We start from the raw sequence: 18,434 nt of genomic DNA, 5'->3' as shown, positions 1-18,434 counted from the left end.
AGAGTGAGGATAAAGCTGACAGGCGTAACAAAACCCATCAGCCAGGGAAGAGGCAGAGCGAGAGGCAAACACAGGTGGATCAAAAGACGCCAAGATCCATCTCAAACCTTACTTTGGAGTTGTTGTCAGTGAATCCCAAGGAGAGGAGTACGAGAGACAGAGCGGGAAGAAGGACATGAGGGGAAGGGAAGCAGAGGAAGTGGGAGTGCAGTGAGTTTGGAGCAGGGATATCCTCACAAGCATAGAAAAGAAACAGAAATGCAAGTCAAGAACAGGACATTTAGCCAAACAAAAAGCAACAAGGGTCAAATGTGAACCTTTCTCGCCGGCTGAAAACTACTTTGCACTCGATCCTGAAGAGGACGCTCACTGAAAGGAAAGGAAAGTCCAAAGTGAAGCCTGGGGCAAGTGAAAATCTGGATTTGAAACGAATCCTTCAGTGTGACAACAGCTTAAGCCACCTGATATCTGGATGTGTTCTCACCTCTGCTTCCCTCTCAGCCCTGGCGGGGGTCAGACGGATTTATAAAGTTGGAGAAAAAAGGATTCACGCGGTCCGATTTCGAGCAGTCCCTCCAACAAACAAACACTCGGTCCTCGTTCATTTCCCTCCCTCCACCCTCCCTCTCTATCTTTCAGGGCAGAGATAGGACACAGAGCAACTTGTGTGTGAGCCGAACAGGAAGAGAGCACACAAACAGAGGCCTCCTCCGGCCACTAATTAGCAGGTGTGTGTGTGTGTGTGTGTGTGTGTGTGTGTGTGTGTGTGTGTGTGTGTGTGTGTGTGTATCTGTGTGATAAGGCAGTGTGGTGTGCCTGCAGCAGACACCGTGTGTGATCATGTGATAGTTTGTGTGTGTGTCTCTCTGTGCATAATTGCGTTTTCTTTTATTATATACAGTGAACAGGTTTGATAAGTGAATAGTAAATGTGTGTTTGCTTCTATCTTTCAGTGTCCGTCTCTTTAACCCTTACTGCTGCAACCACCAGCCACAGCCTCACACTTTACACTGTACTAGGGTCATAGGGCATCAGATATGAATAGAGGCTATAATTGGCTGGCATTTCCTCATGGAGGCTATTTGATTAGAGAGAGAGAAAGGGAGGGGTGGGCGCCAGAGAGGACAATGGAGCCTCTGAGGCCCTGAGTGAGGGGAGAGAGAGGTGAGTCATGAGAGGACAGCTCTGACCGGAGACACTGACCAGAACACAGAGACCGAACGTGAAGAAATATTGCAGCATCTGAGAAAATGAAGGGAGGCAAACGATAGCTCATTTCTTGACTTAGCCTCTTAAGCCCCGAGCCTGTTTTTCAGGTCTCAGGCTCGAAAATGACATTCCCAGAACAAATGACCATATCTTCCCTTCTAAAAGGGTTAAATTAATAATCTTTTTTCTCAAAGTAATGATAAACCTGTGAGTTGGATGTAGAAAAGTCAGAATCAATATAGATGTTTTTATTTTAAAGAAAATTCAGATTGAACATAGTAAAAAACTGTAAATTATAGTGTCCGTCCAAAAAACATTTTGTACTTAGCCTATAGTGAAAACCAGTGGTGTAGTGGGCGTTGGACGCGGGGGTACGCCGTACCCCCACTTATTTGGAGCATGATCTTTTTTTCAATAGTCTAATACATATCAAATCATTGCCAGTGTTATTAGTTGCAAGTGTGTATTTGTTGTAATAATGACAAAAACATAATACATTTCACATTTATTATAATACAAAATAAAAATGATTTCCTTAAAGAATTATGCTTCGTGATGTGTGTGTGTGTGTGTGTGTGTGTGTGTGTGTGTGTGTGTGTGTGTGTGTGTGTGTGTGTGTGTGTGTGTGTGTGTGTGTGTGTGTGTGTGTGTGTGTGAAGCAGCGCTGTCTGCTTATTTGCAATGTAGGCTTAATCAGAATAATTTCAAATCCAGATTCAATGTTCTTTGCATAAGTAGGCTATATTTTTCGTTTCGTTTATTTAATAAGTTAATTTCAGGACAACTTTGGGAATTTTGTTTGTTTGTTATGAGTTTTAAATAGATTTTGAAAGTGGTGATAGAGAGAGAGAGAGAAGCAGCGCTGTCTGCTTAGTTGCAATACTGTAGTTTATGCAATTTAGGCCTATAAATTGTTTATGTAATTTATGTGCCTGTGTGTCCATGGTTTTAAGTCTGTGTGTGTGTTGAGCGCAGCGCCGTCTGCTTTTTGCAGTACAGTAACTACAGTAGGATTAAGCATACATACTGGTTTCTGTGGACCTGTCTGCCCGTTTTGTGAGTGCACTGCGCGTGTGCGCACTTGTGTGGCATTGTTTGGACCTAATTAAAATAGCTTCCCCCCAGTAAAAAAATCCCCACTACACCACTGGTGAAAACTAACCTTGGATGATGGGTTAGTAGACTAAAGGGTTTAGGAATCCAAAGTACAACATATAATAAGTACCCTGTATCAAGATTGATGCAAAACAAGTGATATTTGACCTTTTTAGACAGATTTAGCAAAAAAACCCTCTTCTGGGGCCATTTGGGTGGATTATCCATATCTATGGCCCCCCTTCTTCGATTTTGACATGTGACATCTCTTTCTGACCGTTAGAGCCAATAGAATCCAAGGGAAATCGTCCCGCACACACTCATGTTAATAAAAAAAAAAGGTGACGTCTTCGCGCATTCAATGAAGCTAGGAATGGCCTGCTCTACTATTTTAAAACGGAATTGCAGTTTTATTGCTTATAGGCTAGATTATCACAACATTTCAAAGGGGACACAGCCACATTGGATATTAACCTATGGATTAACTACATCATCGTTATCGTTGTAATGCCATTGAAGACCAGACAAAGATGAAGGTAAGCCATGTTTGATGTACGTTTTTGTTGATAACGTCGAGAGTTTGTATCTTTCAGTGTTGAGGTGGGCACCGTTAGATTCTGTGTCTTTACGATCATAAACGATGTGTTGGATGTGCAGATAAGTAATAAGGGAGCTAGGAGTGATTTTCGGTGGAGTAATAGGTTAGCATTTTTCGCTCGGGGCTAATTCAGAGGCTCACTGTTAGCATTGTGTGTTTTTTATGAGAAAAAAAAATGAAAAAGATCAGTTAAATTAGTTTTTTTCCGTTATATGGATATCAAATATTCATAGTTTATTAAATATTAAGGTTCCTTAGACGTTGTTTCCTGCAAATGACGCGATTTCGGCCCCGGAACCGGGTCCATGGGGCTTAAGAGGTTTTTTAACTTAACACAAGCCTATACACAGCAGAGTCCTGCACGGGTCTGATTTTCAAGACCCGCTCCCGCCCCGCACCCGCGACGTGCAATACCGAACCCGCCCCGCTACCCGCACATATTGCCAATTAGTTCCGCAACCCGACCCGACCCGTCGGCACAAGGTCCGCAACCCGACCCGAACCCGCATATACATAAGAAGTGAAAACGTGCAATTATTTTCTCCATCTAGGATGACACCAAAAGCCTCTCAGACGTTGGATTTCGCTTTTGAGGAAGTGGAAGCATCTCAGCCATTTTAAATGTGGCGCGCTCAGCAGCAGATTGATGCGCTGCAGAGGTTATGATTATGCGCGGTCCCGCGGGGGAGAGGTCTGAGGATCTAAACATTAAACTAAATTATTATTATTTTAATATATGTATTATGCAACACCCGCGACCCGACCCGCATCATCTTTGTTTTACCCAGAACCGAACCCGGAAAAAAAACATTTGAAAAAATACCACCCGCGAATCACTTTTTTTGCGGGTCACCCGTTGGGTACCCGACCCGATGCAGGACTCTGATACACAGGCTTACTTTCTGACGAGAAGAGCAGCCTACCTTAGCGTGAAAACTAGCAGCAGCATTGCTCTGAGCTAAATGCTGACACAGGTATCATGTCTACCATGCTAATATCTAAGTTTAGCACATTAGCATGCTAAACAAAAAGTCAAGTCTAAAGGAAATATCGTTAGTTTTGCAGCATTGTCTTGACAATGAAGAATTAAGATTGAACTCCTCCTTAGCTTTTTTAAAAAAAATAATATTCTGTTTGAAAGAGATTGGTTGGTAGTACACATCCCTTGGTAATTTTTGAGATTTTTAATTTCTATAAATATGATATAATAATACAGTAATTCTTTATAATTCTTCAATGCAAATAAATTGTCCATCAGCAATGACAAGTATTTAAGACAATAACCAAAGAAACAGACCTCTACCATAACATGTATGTGATGTTGAGCACAATTCAGAAATGGAGTTTAAAGCGCTATAGAAAGGAGGAGGAATACAGTGTTGAAAAGGATGAGATGGGAGAGAAATATAGAGAGCAGTTGTTGATCTTCTTGAGAAGGGGGGGGGGGGGGGTGGAGGCACAGAGCGAGGTGCAGGTTGGTCACAGCAGTGAGCAGGGATTGCCTCCCAGAATTGGATTTCCCTCCATGGCTGACTAACCCCAGAGAAATCAGCAAACTGAGCCACCCACGGGACGCCGACAGTCTCCTCAGAAAATAACAGCCCTCACATTCCCCCGGATGGCAGCCGCACTGAGGTAGGCTCAAACTGTGGCTTCCCCTGGCTCCACGCTCAATCCCACAGACACGGCTGCCAGCCAATCCTACAGGCCGCTGACAGAGCCACCGCTGGGTGAACCTGCTTTCACTGAGTGTGACTGCAAGCCTGACAACTCTGGAGGAACTTTCAGGTGCGTGAACAGTTTGATATTGTACATAAAAAAGGCCTTATGAATAAATAGAGACCAATAGAACAGTCGCTGAGAGTTGCTAATGCGCTACAACGGCCCAAAACACTTCCATTAGCAGAAATGTGCTGCAGCATCAGAACCGATGCTAATATACATGTAGCAAATCACATCTTCACCACCTCGATGAAGTATTCACAAAGAATGTTGCAAATAACATGACTTTGTAGTGTCCCGCTTACCATTGTGTTTTGAGCTCCTTGCAGCATTGTTCTTATTTGCAGCATTTAGTTTATACAGCGCTTTTTGTAAATGCATGTTTCGTGAAGCTGGTGCGCATGTTTCTTCATTTGAAGGTTTTTCAGGCACATTTGTGTTTTTTTATATTTGCACGGTTTCTGAAGCTGCAGTGCGTTTCTCCTCGTCCGGAAGATTGCAGTTCGAACCTGACAAAGTGACTCTTTTGCAAAAGGTGTAGGAATCACAAAACCATGTGAAGCTCACACTGTGGCTAAGCCGTCAACAGTATGAGACCAATGTCAAAATGCATTCATCAGTCATCTCTGGATAGTGATTTTTGAGCACATTTTAGGGATTATTTTCATATCTTTCCATCAATATACTTTATGAAGTCAACTAAAAAGACCAAATGGTTTGCATGACTGTCCCTTGGATTCATTTCATGCACTCATCTGTGGAGGCGTGTGGTGTAGTGGATAGAGCGTTGGTGTTCGGATCAGGGGGGGCACAGGTTCAAACCCCACTGCAGTCAGCATGTTGTTGTATCCCTGAGACACTTCACCCCAAATTGCTCCTGTGATTGTCCACAGTATTGAGTATGTAAGTCGCTTTGGATAAAAGTGTCTAACATGTAATGTAATCTGTTCCTTTGTGTACGCTGAAAATCACCCAGAATACCCAAAGTGATTAAAAACACTGAAACTACAGGATGTTTACAACACAGATTTGATTTATGTGTTTTATTTATTTCCATAAAACTAAATAAAAGTTCTGCAATAAAGGGGCAATCTCTGAATAGGTTTTCCTTGTTCTTTGTGTACCAGGAAGTATATTTAGTGGCGGCTCAGAGTGCTTACAATGAATCCCTATTTTTTACTTTTATGGGTATTATGCTTTTTATATGCCAATCATGACACAGGCAATTGGTTTAGAGGATGCTCACTGCTCCCCTCAGATTCTCAGCATCCTTGAGAAAATAAAGCCTTGCTTCAGTGCCAGCAGCACAGCAGGACAGATGTCCCGCTTTCTGAGTGTGTCAAGTCTCCCTAAGCATGTCTTTGTATTTTACAGGGGTTACTAGAATTTGAGGAAATCCACAAAATATATGCAACATTAATGCAAATAATCGGATGAGGTGGTTCATATATTTCATTTACCTGCATTACTTGGTCTTGCAACATTCTCTTGCACTTTTTAATTTCTATTCTGTTCTGTTTAGCACTAATTTGATTGTTTTTGTATCTGTTTTATTGTTTATTTCATATATATTTATGTTGCATTTTTAGAGGAGCCTGGGACTTAAGATTTGCGTTGCCATAATTAGACTTTAGTTACTGTGCATATGATAATAAAGCCTTTGTGTCTTTGAATCATCTGTACAGAAACCGTACATGTCCATTTGATTTTAGATTGAGCGATTGATATCTGTTTTTTTATGTCTGTTCTTTTGAATCTGTGTCTATGTTGTTGTCAGTGACAAACAAATGCCTTGTGATGTGCTGGAACCCAATTTTCCCCTCGGGGTCAAATAAACGAATACTAAAAAGAGACAAATTGAGTTAATGACAGAAAATGACAGATATGTTAAAGAAAGAAAGGTCAGAAAGAGGAGAAGGAAGTGGAACATTAGATATCAAATTACTTCTCAAATTGTTACACAACACTTACTGTAGCACCACCTCACTACCACATGACATAAAATCTGAATCCCCTCCCCCCCCCCAAATAAATAATCCAAAATGACAAATACTTAGAGAAGTGAGCTTAAAAGGGTTCTTTTGAGGCATTTAAAAGCCTTGCTCAGTGTACGTTGGTGCTATAGGAGTTCACTCTTTCCTGTGAGTGGTCCTTCTTTATTTGAGCTCTTACGTCCCTTTCTCCAATCTTTTCGCCCTCTTCCTGTTTACCTCAAGGACAACGAGATATCTGAACTCCAGCAGGATGTCAGGCTACACAATCCCCCCCCCACACACACACACACATTTAAAACTCATAAGGAACATCTCCAAGTATCAAGGGCAGAATAAGTGTGTGTGTGTGTGTGTGTGTGTGTGTGTGTGTGTGTGTGTATGTGTGTGTATGTGTGTGTATGTGTGTGTGTGTGTGTGTGTGTGTGTGTGTGTGTGTGTGTGTGTGTGTGTGTGTGTGTGTGTGTGTGTGTTGAAGGTTAGGTTTGACAGGAAGACAGTCTATAGCTGCAGAGTCTAGAGGGCATAAAGCCATTAACAAGAACTAAGTGTAAGCAGCATCGCGTCCCGCTGAGAGCAGCACACAGAGAGAGAGAGAAGTGGGAGATAATAGTAGGGGGTAGAACACTAGAGAACAAAAAGAGAAGGTTAAAGAAATAAACAGATTTTGTATTTATAACATTTAAGTTTGGTTTTATGCTAGTAAAAGTATGAACTCACTGAGAATAATATCATTTAAATCAAACCACACGATCACATTATTACCCCAATAAACACACTTCTCACCAGATGCAAAGACATAAAGACAGCTACAGCACCAGGGGTAATTGAACAGCTGTGTAAACATGTCCTGGCATTCATTTAGACAGGATTACTCTTGACATTTTTTAATCAGAAAACGTACGATTCCAAATCCTTCGCATGGAAAGCCCTGTCTCCTGCAGAGTGCATTCTGGCTTCTGAAGCTCTCCATGTAACCTCTGCTCTCTGAGAGACCGCGGCCTTTCATGTCCCTGAACATCCTCAAGAGTCCTCGTCGGTTTCTGATCTCAACCAGACCTGCCCTCCCCTCTTCACCTCCTCAAAAGAAAACCATGGGCTGAGAACATTAAAGGCGAGCAGCCATTAACTCAATACAGGAAAACTGCAGGAAGAGAAACCTAATGGGGAAGTCAGAGAGAGAGAGAGAGAGAGACAGAGAGAGAGACAGAGAGAGAGACAGAAGAGAGAGAGAGAGAGAGAGAGAGAGAGAGAGAGAGAGAGAGAGAGAGAGAGAGAGAGAGAGAGAGAGAGAGAGAGAGAGAAGCAGTCTGAAAATGCTGACGTGTATGTGTGCATTCAACGCTCCTGCTGACTGAGATTTGTCAATGGTGGACATCCCACGCCTTATTCCTTATGAATGTCTGCGTTGCCTGGCAACCCTGCCAGCCTCCTCTCTATCTGAATATGTTTCATGCGCTTGTTCTTCATCCTTCACCCTGTTCTCTCTTTTGCTTTTAAACATTTCCTTAAGTGAGGTCTGAACTTCTTTAACATCACAGGGGAACCTCCTCCACACACTGCCGTCAGTCAGCGTTGGCATGGCGATGGTGGGAGGAAACATGTGACTGGCAACGAGAATTCACAACAAGAAGAGTGTCCTTATGCAGGTACATATGCCCTCACACACACCACGCAAACCACACACACATACCGATAACAGACTGCCATATTCTGGTTCGAACATACAAATATTGATAGAATTCCTGCTTGTGCATACTGTGTGCAATACAGTTATAGAAACACACTATTGCCAGTTTATGAGATACTACTAATAACGTTTTTTCTCATTTTTTTTAATAACACAAGCCTGTCAACAACAACTATCTTCTGATTTGGAACTCAAATTGGTGCACAAAAGATGCAATTTTAGCAAATGTTCCAATATAGTCCCAGCCATGTTAAACCAGTGTGAAGGACACAGATAATAACTGAATGTCTCACATAAAAAAGAGGAAAAATAACAACTAAGTTAGGCAGAAATGTATTCAGGTGCCATCACTTGCAGCTGATTGAAAAAAATGGTTTGTTTCCGAGTGTCTGTCCTTTGATTCTCTCAGAAAAAGCTCATCCAATCGACTTCACACTGAGCGTGTGTGTTGCTGAGGACCGAGGAAGTGTTCTGTTGAGTGTGAAGTTGTTCGGATGAGCGGTTCTTGAGAAAGCTGAAAGCAGCAATACCACAGAGAGCCATCGACCCGCTCCAAACAGCAACACTCTGGCACTTCATAAAGTTTACTTTACTCAAGTTTTATAGTGCAAGGATGTTCTGCTGATGCTCTGTGTGACCTGTTAGACAAGTTTAGCTCTTTGACTGACAGCTTTGAGTGACAGCTGGACCACCAGAACACTCTGGTGGTCCGACAATCGAGACAGAGGTTAACACCCTTCTGCTGAAATGTAAAGTGAAAGACGGATGAGAGAGAGAGAGAGATAAACATGGGACAGAGAGGGACGACAAGCAAAAAATAATTTGTTTGACAGATCTGATGGGGGATGATAGGAAGAAAGGTTGCAGTGTGAAAATGTTTCACACAGGCTGCTTTCTTTATGTTAACTCAGTGTATTCATAATTACACAGGCCAAATTAGCACGGTGCTAACTTAATTATGTGACAATGTTTTCTTCCTCACTCACCCTGTCCCTTCCTTCTTTTTCTCCCATAAAATACACACACACACTAAAACCAACCCACATAAATACATAATGAAGCCATGCCAATTTCACAAACACACACACAGATCTCAAGGGCAGCATATCTGTGTGTATGCCAAACTATTTCAGTGGTATACACTGTTATTAAACAGACTTGCTTTCTATGCATTGCACACACACACACACACACACACACACACACACACACACACACACACACACACACACACACACACACACACACACACACACACACACACACACACACACACACACACACACACACACACACACACACACACACACACACACACACACACACACACACACACACACACACACACACACACACACACACACAACACACACACACACACACACACACACACACACACACACACACACACACACACACACACACACACACACACACCAGGTGCGAGCCCCTCCAGGCAGTGTACCAGGCAGCAGGCAAGCTGCCAGTAAACCAGACAGAGGGTCGCTTGTGTTTTAATGTCAGATGTCCTACTGTGTGAGCTAGCGCGCAGCTCGCCATTAAACCATCTCCTCCTCCTCCTCCTCCTCACACACTTAACCACACTTATATGCCCTGCATGGAGGCTTAGGGAGGAGGAAGGAAGCAAGGGAGGGAGGAAGAAGAAAGGATGGAGAAGGAACACTAGGAAGTGGAGGATCATTTGCATATTTCTACTGAGTTCTGTTTTAAAAAAACACAAAAGGATACTGTGGGGTGCAACAGGTGGAAGACGATTTCCACGTATTCCTAATAAATGTTAACTTATGCAACATATTGGATATATCAGAGGGAATACTCAGGTACAAAAGGTATGAGGGATGCACACGATCTAAAGAAGGTAAACTAAGCTTTTTCTGTATGGCAATAATAATCTTTCAGCAACACATAAACTGCTCCTTTTCTTCATGACGGCAGACTCATCTTAAAGCTGTTGTGTCTGCTTTTCCATACAATATGTAAATGCGCCTTAAGTGCATCTATTATGCTATTTTATAACACACATAACATGTCATTCCTTCACATTTTTCTGTGTCTGCAAATATATCCAAGTTACAATTACAGTATATGATGAAATCTAGAGTAAAGATATGTATACAATCTGTATATAGATTTGCCTTATAAGCTAAGAGGTTCTGCACACTTGCTGTGCAGAAACAGCCCCACGTTTAATTGACTAAACATAACACACATATTTAATCTGGGTAAGGAGTTTAAAAACATGATTGGGAGTCATTTTAGTCTGACTTTGTTTTTCAGGCTCATAAAACGCATTGATTAGAAGTAAAACCTTTTCATGAACAACTTTCTGCTGTGGGCTCTGGCCTCGTAAATATGTTTGAAAGGTTTATATTCAGTTATCTCTCTTTTCTCAGGGCCACTCTAAGTATAAATGTTTCATATTAGAGATCAGATGCCAGATATCGACTCTTAATAGCTAATAAACACATAAATATATAATACATAAAACCCTTTCACCTGTCAGAAAACTCAATGCCGGTTTTGATCCTCTAACAAATATGAAAAGTCCCATTTACACTTTACAGTGTATTTATCTGCTGCTGCAATATTCACATTCCCCTCAGAGGGGATGATTATCCTTTTACTTGATCTCATGCATCAGATGGTCCTATGATGGTTCATGAACCAAGTACCACTCTTAAAAAGGTAAAAGCTTCAGAACTAAAGAGATGAAGAGGTTTTCAGGAGGGTTCTCAGTAGAGAAAATTAAGATGAAAGATAGACAGAACAATCTTGAGATGCTGAACAGAGAACAGTGGCAGTCTCTCTCGTCTCACTCGCTGCGTTCCCAAGGTAACCACTAAAAGTATTCACCCAGAACAATGGCTAGATCACTAGCCTGTAATTTCACAGGAGTGAAGCAGTGCGTGTGTGTGTGTGTGTGTGTGTGTGTGTGTGTGTGTGTGTGTGTGTGTGCACGTGTGTGTGTGTGTGCACGTGTGTAAACTGCATTATTCTGCAACATGTGAGTCATGTTCAAGTGATACGATTATGTTGTATACAATGAGTGCCGTTACTGTATGTCCACACATTTCAATGTAATTTAGGGGAGTCATCCAGTTCGAGTAGGCTAAAACAGGTACTCTGTGTGCATGAGTGTGTGCAGATGTGTGTGCGCAGGTGTGTGCGCAGATGTGTGTGTGTGTGTGTGCGTGTGTACCTGTGACAGGCTGGAGAAGCCCAGGTTGCGGCAGCCGTTGCAGGGCGTCAGGGCCTCCCAGAATCCACCGGGGCCGCAACTCTTTTCAGGCTCTTCCTCTTCTACGGCCATTGCGAGTGGCGGGGTCGGTCTCTGTGAGCACAAACAAAAAGGTTTTTTAAAACCACCAGATTGAAAACATGACCAATAATAAGGAAGTCAAAATTCAGAAGAAGCCAGAAAAGTAGTAAAAAGAGTAGGTTCAGCACAAACAGTGAATAGATATTGCCTGCTAGATATTGACATTTAGTATCCTTCTTTTCCTCAATCTCCTTTTTCCTAAGATGCCGAGGATCATTTAAAATACAATTCTTGAAACAAGTGACACATTTGAATTAGAAGTTAGTTTGAGGAGAAAGGTGAAGGGACAGCAGAACTACTTTATCTCCCTGTGGTGTGTCCCCCCGGGCCCTGGGCTCCCAGGAGGCAGCTGGGTGGAGGAGCTCTGTGGCGGGACCTGTCAGAGGGCCGGCCCAGAACAGCTGATCCTCAGTGAACCATATGATGCAGCCAGAGGACAGTTAACACTAGAGCACAGAGACAAACACCCCCACAGTGCCTGATATCAAGCTTTACAAGGAGGTGACAGGAGAGGAGAGCAGTGGTGTGAAGTAACTAAGTAGAAGTACATTTTGGAGTAGTATTTACATGTTTTGTCACTTTATATTTCTTCTCCACTACAATTCAGTGGCAAATCAGCATAATGAGTACTTTTGATTTTGGTTCTTTAAGTATATTTTGATGCAAATACTTTTGTACTTTTAATTGAGTAACCTTTTGATTGCAGGACTTTTACTTGTAACAGAGTATTCCTACACTCTGGTACTTCTTTTACTTAAGTACAAGATCTGAGTACTTCTTCCACCTCTTGAGGAAAGAGAGGGACGGAGGGAAGTCTGATGACAAGGGAAGACAAATCTCTTTTTATCTATGAGATCTAAATCAAAACAGGAGGGCAAAGAAATCAAAGATAAAGAGAGGAACTTGGAGGACATGTTAAAGAACGGGAAGAGTCAAACGGTTAAATTAGGAAGTGAGAGATGATACAGAGGGAGGGGACGACAGACTGGAGATGGAGGCAGAAAATGAGGCTGAAACCAAAAGGTCACCAATCGCTCCAGATCGCAAAAGGCCCTCTTCAACACTGGAATATTGATGGATGTAAAATGAAAAGCAGTGCTCACACACACACAAACTAGAAAAGCATGAACGACAGACAGATTTCCCTCCAGTAAAATCTGATATCAGCCAGCGTCAATAAAAGGACACTAATTAATTATTCATTACTGAGGACTGCACGAGTGATCAAAATTATATTATCGTGTGTGTGTGTGTGTGTGTGTGTGTGTGTGTGTGTGTGTCATGGGTTTTTGCATGTTTTATTCATGGTTACAGGCACAGCAATCACATACTAATGGTTCCTGCCACACACACACAGACTGGGGGCACGTAAACTCACACACACACACACACACACACACACACACACACACACTGTGAATGTCAGTGATAGAATACAAATTGGCACTTATAGCGAGCGAGAGGGGGACACATGATGGACCGAGATAATTATAGACTAAGTGAGCCGAGGCGTGTATGTTAACCTTACGTGTGTGTGTGTGTGTGCGTGCGTGCGTGCGTGCGTGTGTGTGCGTGCGTGCGTGCGTGCGTGCGTGGTCTAAGAGCTCATGTGGGGGGTCAGTGTGATAGATGACCCCTGAGTGTTGTGCTGCCTCTGACTTCATGGGCTGTGGAATTTAAAAAGCTCTCCGTCTCGCTGTGCTGTTCTGTTGGAAATAAAGTGCAGCTGCGATTCTCTGATAGGCTCACACTGAAGAAACTCAGATATTTCATCGCCAAACTGGAACTCCGACCGATAAAGTCCAAACAGTTTGCCACTGAGTGTTTAACAGAGCATGTGGAAAGGGAGTAAGCAGGTGAAGTAGATTCTACTCTCAATATGTCAGTATAAAAAGGCTCCAGATGAGAATAAATAAGGTCAATAAAACAATGTCTGCAGGCTGTGAACGGCTGTCTGAGCACAAATAGTAATTACACATCTAAAGTAATTCAACAACCAGAAGCTGTCATGTTCCTGCAACAGCAAGTGAATACTCAATAAGAGGAGAGCGCTCGTGGCTTCAGTCAGTCTGATACTGCCCTCTGTTGTCAAGAGGGGATAGAGATTCGTAGTCTACTGTAGCTTTGATGTGCTTCACACAGCAGGGGTTCTGTTTTAGTTTTCTTTCTATAAAGTGTCAGATGCAAAAATAAATATAGCAGCTAGACATGGCACTGTTGTTATATCCAATGATGAAGGCGTGTGGAATGATTCATATATTGCTGTTGGCTGTGCGTGGTGATGAAAAGCTGGTTCGAGGGGCCCCCAGTGAATGTTTGCCTAGGGCCCCCACAGACTCTAGAATCGGCACTGATTTTATAAGAACAATGTTTGCCTTAAACTGCAAAGTTCACAAGAAGCTCTTGAAGACAGGATCAGACGCGAAGTAATCCTCCATGATTTTTTTCCTCCAAAAGTTTTGATTTGAAATGCACCAATCCCCTGTCATGACTGAGTAACCCTACCTTGACTCGTGTCAGGGTCCCGTTGGGTCTGTCGGGCCGCTCTTCGTCAGAGAGCCGCCCGCTGCCAAAGCTGTCCATGGAGTGAGAGGAGATGGTGTGGCAGAGCTCCTCGAAGGAGTAGTCTCTGTCCCGGCACTTTTTGATCTCGTGGAGCAGCTTGGACAGCTCACTTGTCACGGCATCATCTGGGGAGAGGTCCAAGGGAAGTAAGAGAAACAACCAAAGTCTCCAGCAAGGGTGAAAATAAATCTGTTTTATGACTGATTTAAACACCAAATCAGACTGCTAAGCACACATTGGGTAGAATATATTCATTTAAATCATCCTTTTATTATATTTAGACATACTGTACAAATGGTTTCCTAAACAAACAGGAGGTTGTTGCAATGCTACATTTAGAACATAGGGGGCAGCGCTTGACAGGGATTAGCATGTCAGTGCAGAGCGGTAGTAACTGTCTGTCTCCACTACAGGAGCTGCTCTCCATGACTGGGTTTATACTCTATTGTTGCAAAAATAAATTGCTTATGTTGTATGTTTTTACAACAACAAATAAAGGCACAATAATCCAAGTTAAAATATATTTCAGGATGAAAGTTAAATTCTTCCTCTGGGCTACACAGTTGGACTTCAGTATATTTCCTTTACTAACATAAATAATCAGCATTAATAATGAAATAATAAGATGTTGAAGCATATCTCAAAACATATCATGGACCTTATGCATAATGTATTGGTTTCCAGTATGACGTATTATAATACCACAAAAAACAATAGAAACATTAGAAAAATGTCCCTTAAAGCACCTTCAATCCCAGTATGAACCTAATCATTGTTTGTGGTTGTTCTCATGTCTGTGTGTGTTACTCACTCTTGTGTCTGAGGGAGGGGGAGGCACAGGGTGAGGGGACGGAGGTTCGAGGGGCAGGGATGGGACATTTTCTGACTGGCTCCTCCACGATTCTCCTCCTCTCCATCTCGTCCATCATGTATTCTACAGAGAAAAGGAGACAAGAGAGTAGGAGGATGGATGGTCAGACAATAAGAGAAGAAGCTGAAAAACAGGGAGAAAGAGGAGAAAGTAAAACTGGTTTGAAGAGGAGTTTTGAGGAAGATGTGATGTTCTAGGACGGTGCAGAAGCATGGGGGAGGAGAAGCATCTCAGAGACATTTTCTTGGATCAATATAATAGCACGAGCATCAGCATGGTAAACAGCTTGTGTCGCATTCAATTCTCACTTTTCCCCACACCGCAAAATCACTTCACAGCTCCAGCTAATAGAGCACTCTGCTATTCATAAAAGCAAAAAGGGAAGGAATACTGTACGTGAGGAATGGAAAATCACTCTCAGGTACCTGTGGGGGGGTAATAAGTTGGATAATAAACTTCCCTAAGTGAGGCATTAGTGACAAGAAAACTCACAAACACGAATACACGGTGAAATGCTAATGAGAATCCTATTACAGTCAGAATAGTGTTTATTTATACGAATATGAATCTTGCCTCAATACTTATGATGGACAGCCACATTTACATACAGGTATCAAGGCAAGGCAAGGCAAGGCAAGTTTATTTATATAGCACTTTTCAACACAAGGCAATTCAAAGTGCTTTACAAAAAACGAAAGACATTAAGAAAATGGCATTTAAAATCAGTCATTAAAAAGAAAAGCTAATAAAATAAACATTAAAAGAACAAATACATGGATAAAAGTTACAGTGCAGTTTAAGATATGAATAGTTCAATAAAAGCAGCGACAAAAAGAAAAGTCTTCAGCCTGGACTTAAAAGTAGTAAGAGTTGTAGCGGACTTGCAGGTTTCTGGGAGTTTGTTCCAGATATTTGGAGCATAATAACTGAACGCTGCTTCTCCATGTTTAGTTCTGACTCTGGGGACAAAAAGCTGACCAGTCCCTGAAGACCTGAGAGATCTGGATGGTTCATAATTTAGCAGGAGGTCAGAAATATATTTTGGGCCTAAACCATTCAGTGCTTTATAAACCAGCAGCAGTATTTTGAAATCTATTCTTTGACACACAGGAAGCCAGTGTAAAGACTTCAGAACAGGAGTGATGTGATCCACTTTCTTGGTGTTAGTGAGGACTCGAGCAGCGGCGTTCTGAATCAGCTGCAGCTTTCTAATAGATTTTTTAGTGAGACCTGTGAAGACACCATTGCAGTAGTTGAGTCTACTGAAGATAAAAGCATGGACAAGTTTTTTCAAATCTTGCTGTGACATTAGTCTTTTAATCCTAGATATGTTCTTTAGGTGATAGTAGGCTGATTTAGTAACTGTTTTAATGTGACTGTTGAAACTCAGGTCAGAGTCCATGACTACACCTAGATTTCTGGCTTTATCTGTTGTTTTGAACATTGCAGGCTGAAGCTCAGTGCTAACTTTTATATGTTCTACCTTGGCTCCAAAAACCATTACCTCAGTTTTATCTTTGTTTAATTGGAGAAAGTTCTGACACATCCAGTCATTGATTTGTTCAATGCACTTACTCAGTGTTTGAATTGGAGCATAGTCTCCTGGTGAAATTGTTACGTAAATGTGTGTGTCATCTGCATAGCTATGGTAACTTATTTTGTTGTTCTTCATTATCTGAGCCAGTGGTAGCATGTAGACGTTAAAGAGAAGAGGCCCCAAGATGGAGCCTTGAGGTACCCCACATGTCATATTTGTCAACTCAGATGTGTATTTACCTATAGAAACAAAGTTGTTTCTGTCCTTTAAGTAGGATTCAAACCAATTTAGAACTGTTTCCGAAATATCAAATAAAATGGAGAGTCATAAAGGAAGGATTACAATGCTTTGACATTTTTATTACTGCACTCGTGCTTTTGTAGTGACAACTGCACTGTAAGTATATGTAGGTATATTGTATATTACCGGTTGCTGCTACACAGTAAGAAGTGAACTGGGATTGAATTTGAACAGGGGGGTAAGGCAGGCGCTGAAAATCGATTGATATTTTCTTATAGCAAGGTGCTGTGGCAACCAGTAAGCCTTGCAGCTGGTACAATTGAGATTGTGTGTGTGTGCGCGTGTGTGTGTGCGCATGTGCGTGTGTGCGCGTGTGCGTGTTGTGTGTGTGTCCTTCTCCATCTCCTCTCCAACAGGAAATGGCATGCAGCTGATCTTTTCACCAAGTCACAGCTGTGTCCTTCTCCCTCTCTCCCCCCCTCTCACAAACACATTCAGGCTCCTATTTATGCTGAAGTCCAAATCTCTCCATTTATTAGATTTTGATCATGGCTGCTATTATTGAGCAATATCTACCATCACATGAATAACTGACTCCTAAAAAAGGTGTAAGTATTGAATTTATGTCTACAAAAAGTGTGATTCTGGATATACAACAGTATTTACACTTCAAAAAAGTATTTTTCTTGCACTGCTCAGGATTTTAGCAGCAGTCAAGGTATAATGGATGACTTCAAGTCAAAAGTTATACAGCTGCCGTAACCTGAACAACTGTACTGACGCAACAGCTGTCAGTCAGCACAAACACATCCTGTGAAGCCAAGCTTTATTGAGACTTAAGAAAAGATGATACCTCGATAAGAATATGTTTTGTATTCATCAGTGACGAGCTGGAACAAGCATAACTTCATAAATATACTATAATACTGTTAGTGTGGACTATTTGTCTTAGCTTAAAGTAGCTCTTATTGATTGTATGGGGCTACTTGGGGGCAAAATAACAAGCTGTTATGTTGTGTGTAGAGTTAAGAAAACAGTTCTCAATTTACATATCCAGCAGACATGGAGCAACATTAGCATGCATCTGAAGTCCCGTTTCTTGCCACCTGATGAATTTGAATCGTTCTCTGCTATGAGGAAAACGACGTCCTGCTTCTAAAGTAGGTTGATGAGATCTTTACGACTGAACCAAGACAGATACGTTTATTCCAAAACAATGATCTTAAATCTATTTATTTTGTATCAGAATCAAACATTAAACATTACAGTAGCTTTAAGTCTATTTTCTAAAGTTATTTTCTAGCTGCAGCCAGTTTGTAACATTCCTGGGAGTTCCATGTTTTCCTTTTCATGATGAGTCCAAGTTAAGACACGGTTAATTTAGGCTCTGACACATTCTCCTCATCCCTCTATCCCTCCATCACCGTCTGCCAGTATCTCCCTCTCTATAAATCATCAGTAGCTGAGTGCAGCCACAGATTACACACGCACAGATCGAGCAGGCCTCCAGGCCGCAGATTACAGCGTTCACACTGCGCCTCGTAATCTCCTCAGGACAACACTGTCTTTAGAAGTT

General features: G+C 41.9%; 1 protein-coding gene across 1 annotated transcript in view; it reads right to left on the bottom strand.

Annotated features, from left to right (window-relative positions):
• Positions 1 to 18,434, bottom strand: part of LOC117559148 (ankyrin repeat and sterile alpha motif domain-containing protein 1B-like) — a 150,599-nt gene that overhangs the window by 37,062 nt on the left and 95,103 nt on the right. The window contains exons 8-10 of the mRNA XM_034235823.1: positions 15,022 to 15,144; positions 14,151 to 14,335; positions 11,526 to 11,657 (exon numbers count right to left, since the gene is read on the bottom strand). Coding sequence (XP_034091714.1) covers positions 11,526 to 11,657; positions 14,151 to 14,335; positions 15,022 to 15,144 — 440 coding nt within the window. The remainder of the gene's footprint in view (positions 1 to 11,525; positions 11,658 to 14,150; positions 14,336 to 15,021; positions 15,145 to 18,434) is intronic.

Source organism: Gymnodraco acuticeps, unplaced genomic scaffold (genome assembly GCF_902827175.1).
Source record: "Gymnodraco acuticeps unplaced genomic scaffold, fGymAcu1.1, whole genome shotgun sequence".
Lineage (NCBI taxonomy): Eukaryota > Metazoa > Chordata > Actinopteri > Perciformes > Bathydraconidae > Gymnodraco > Gymnodraco acuticeps.
This window is presented reverse-complemented; position numbering and strand designations above follow the sequence as displayed.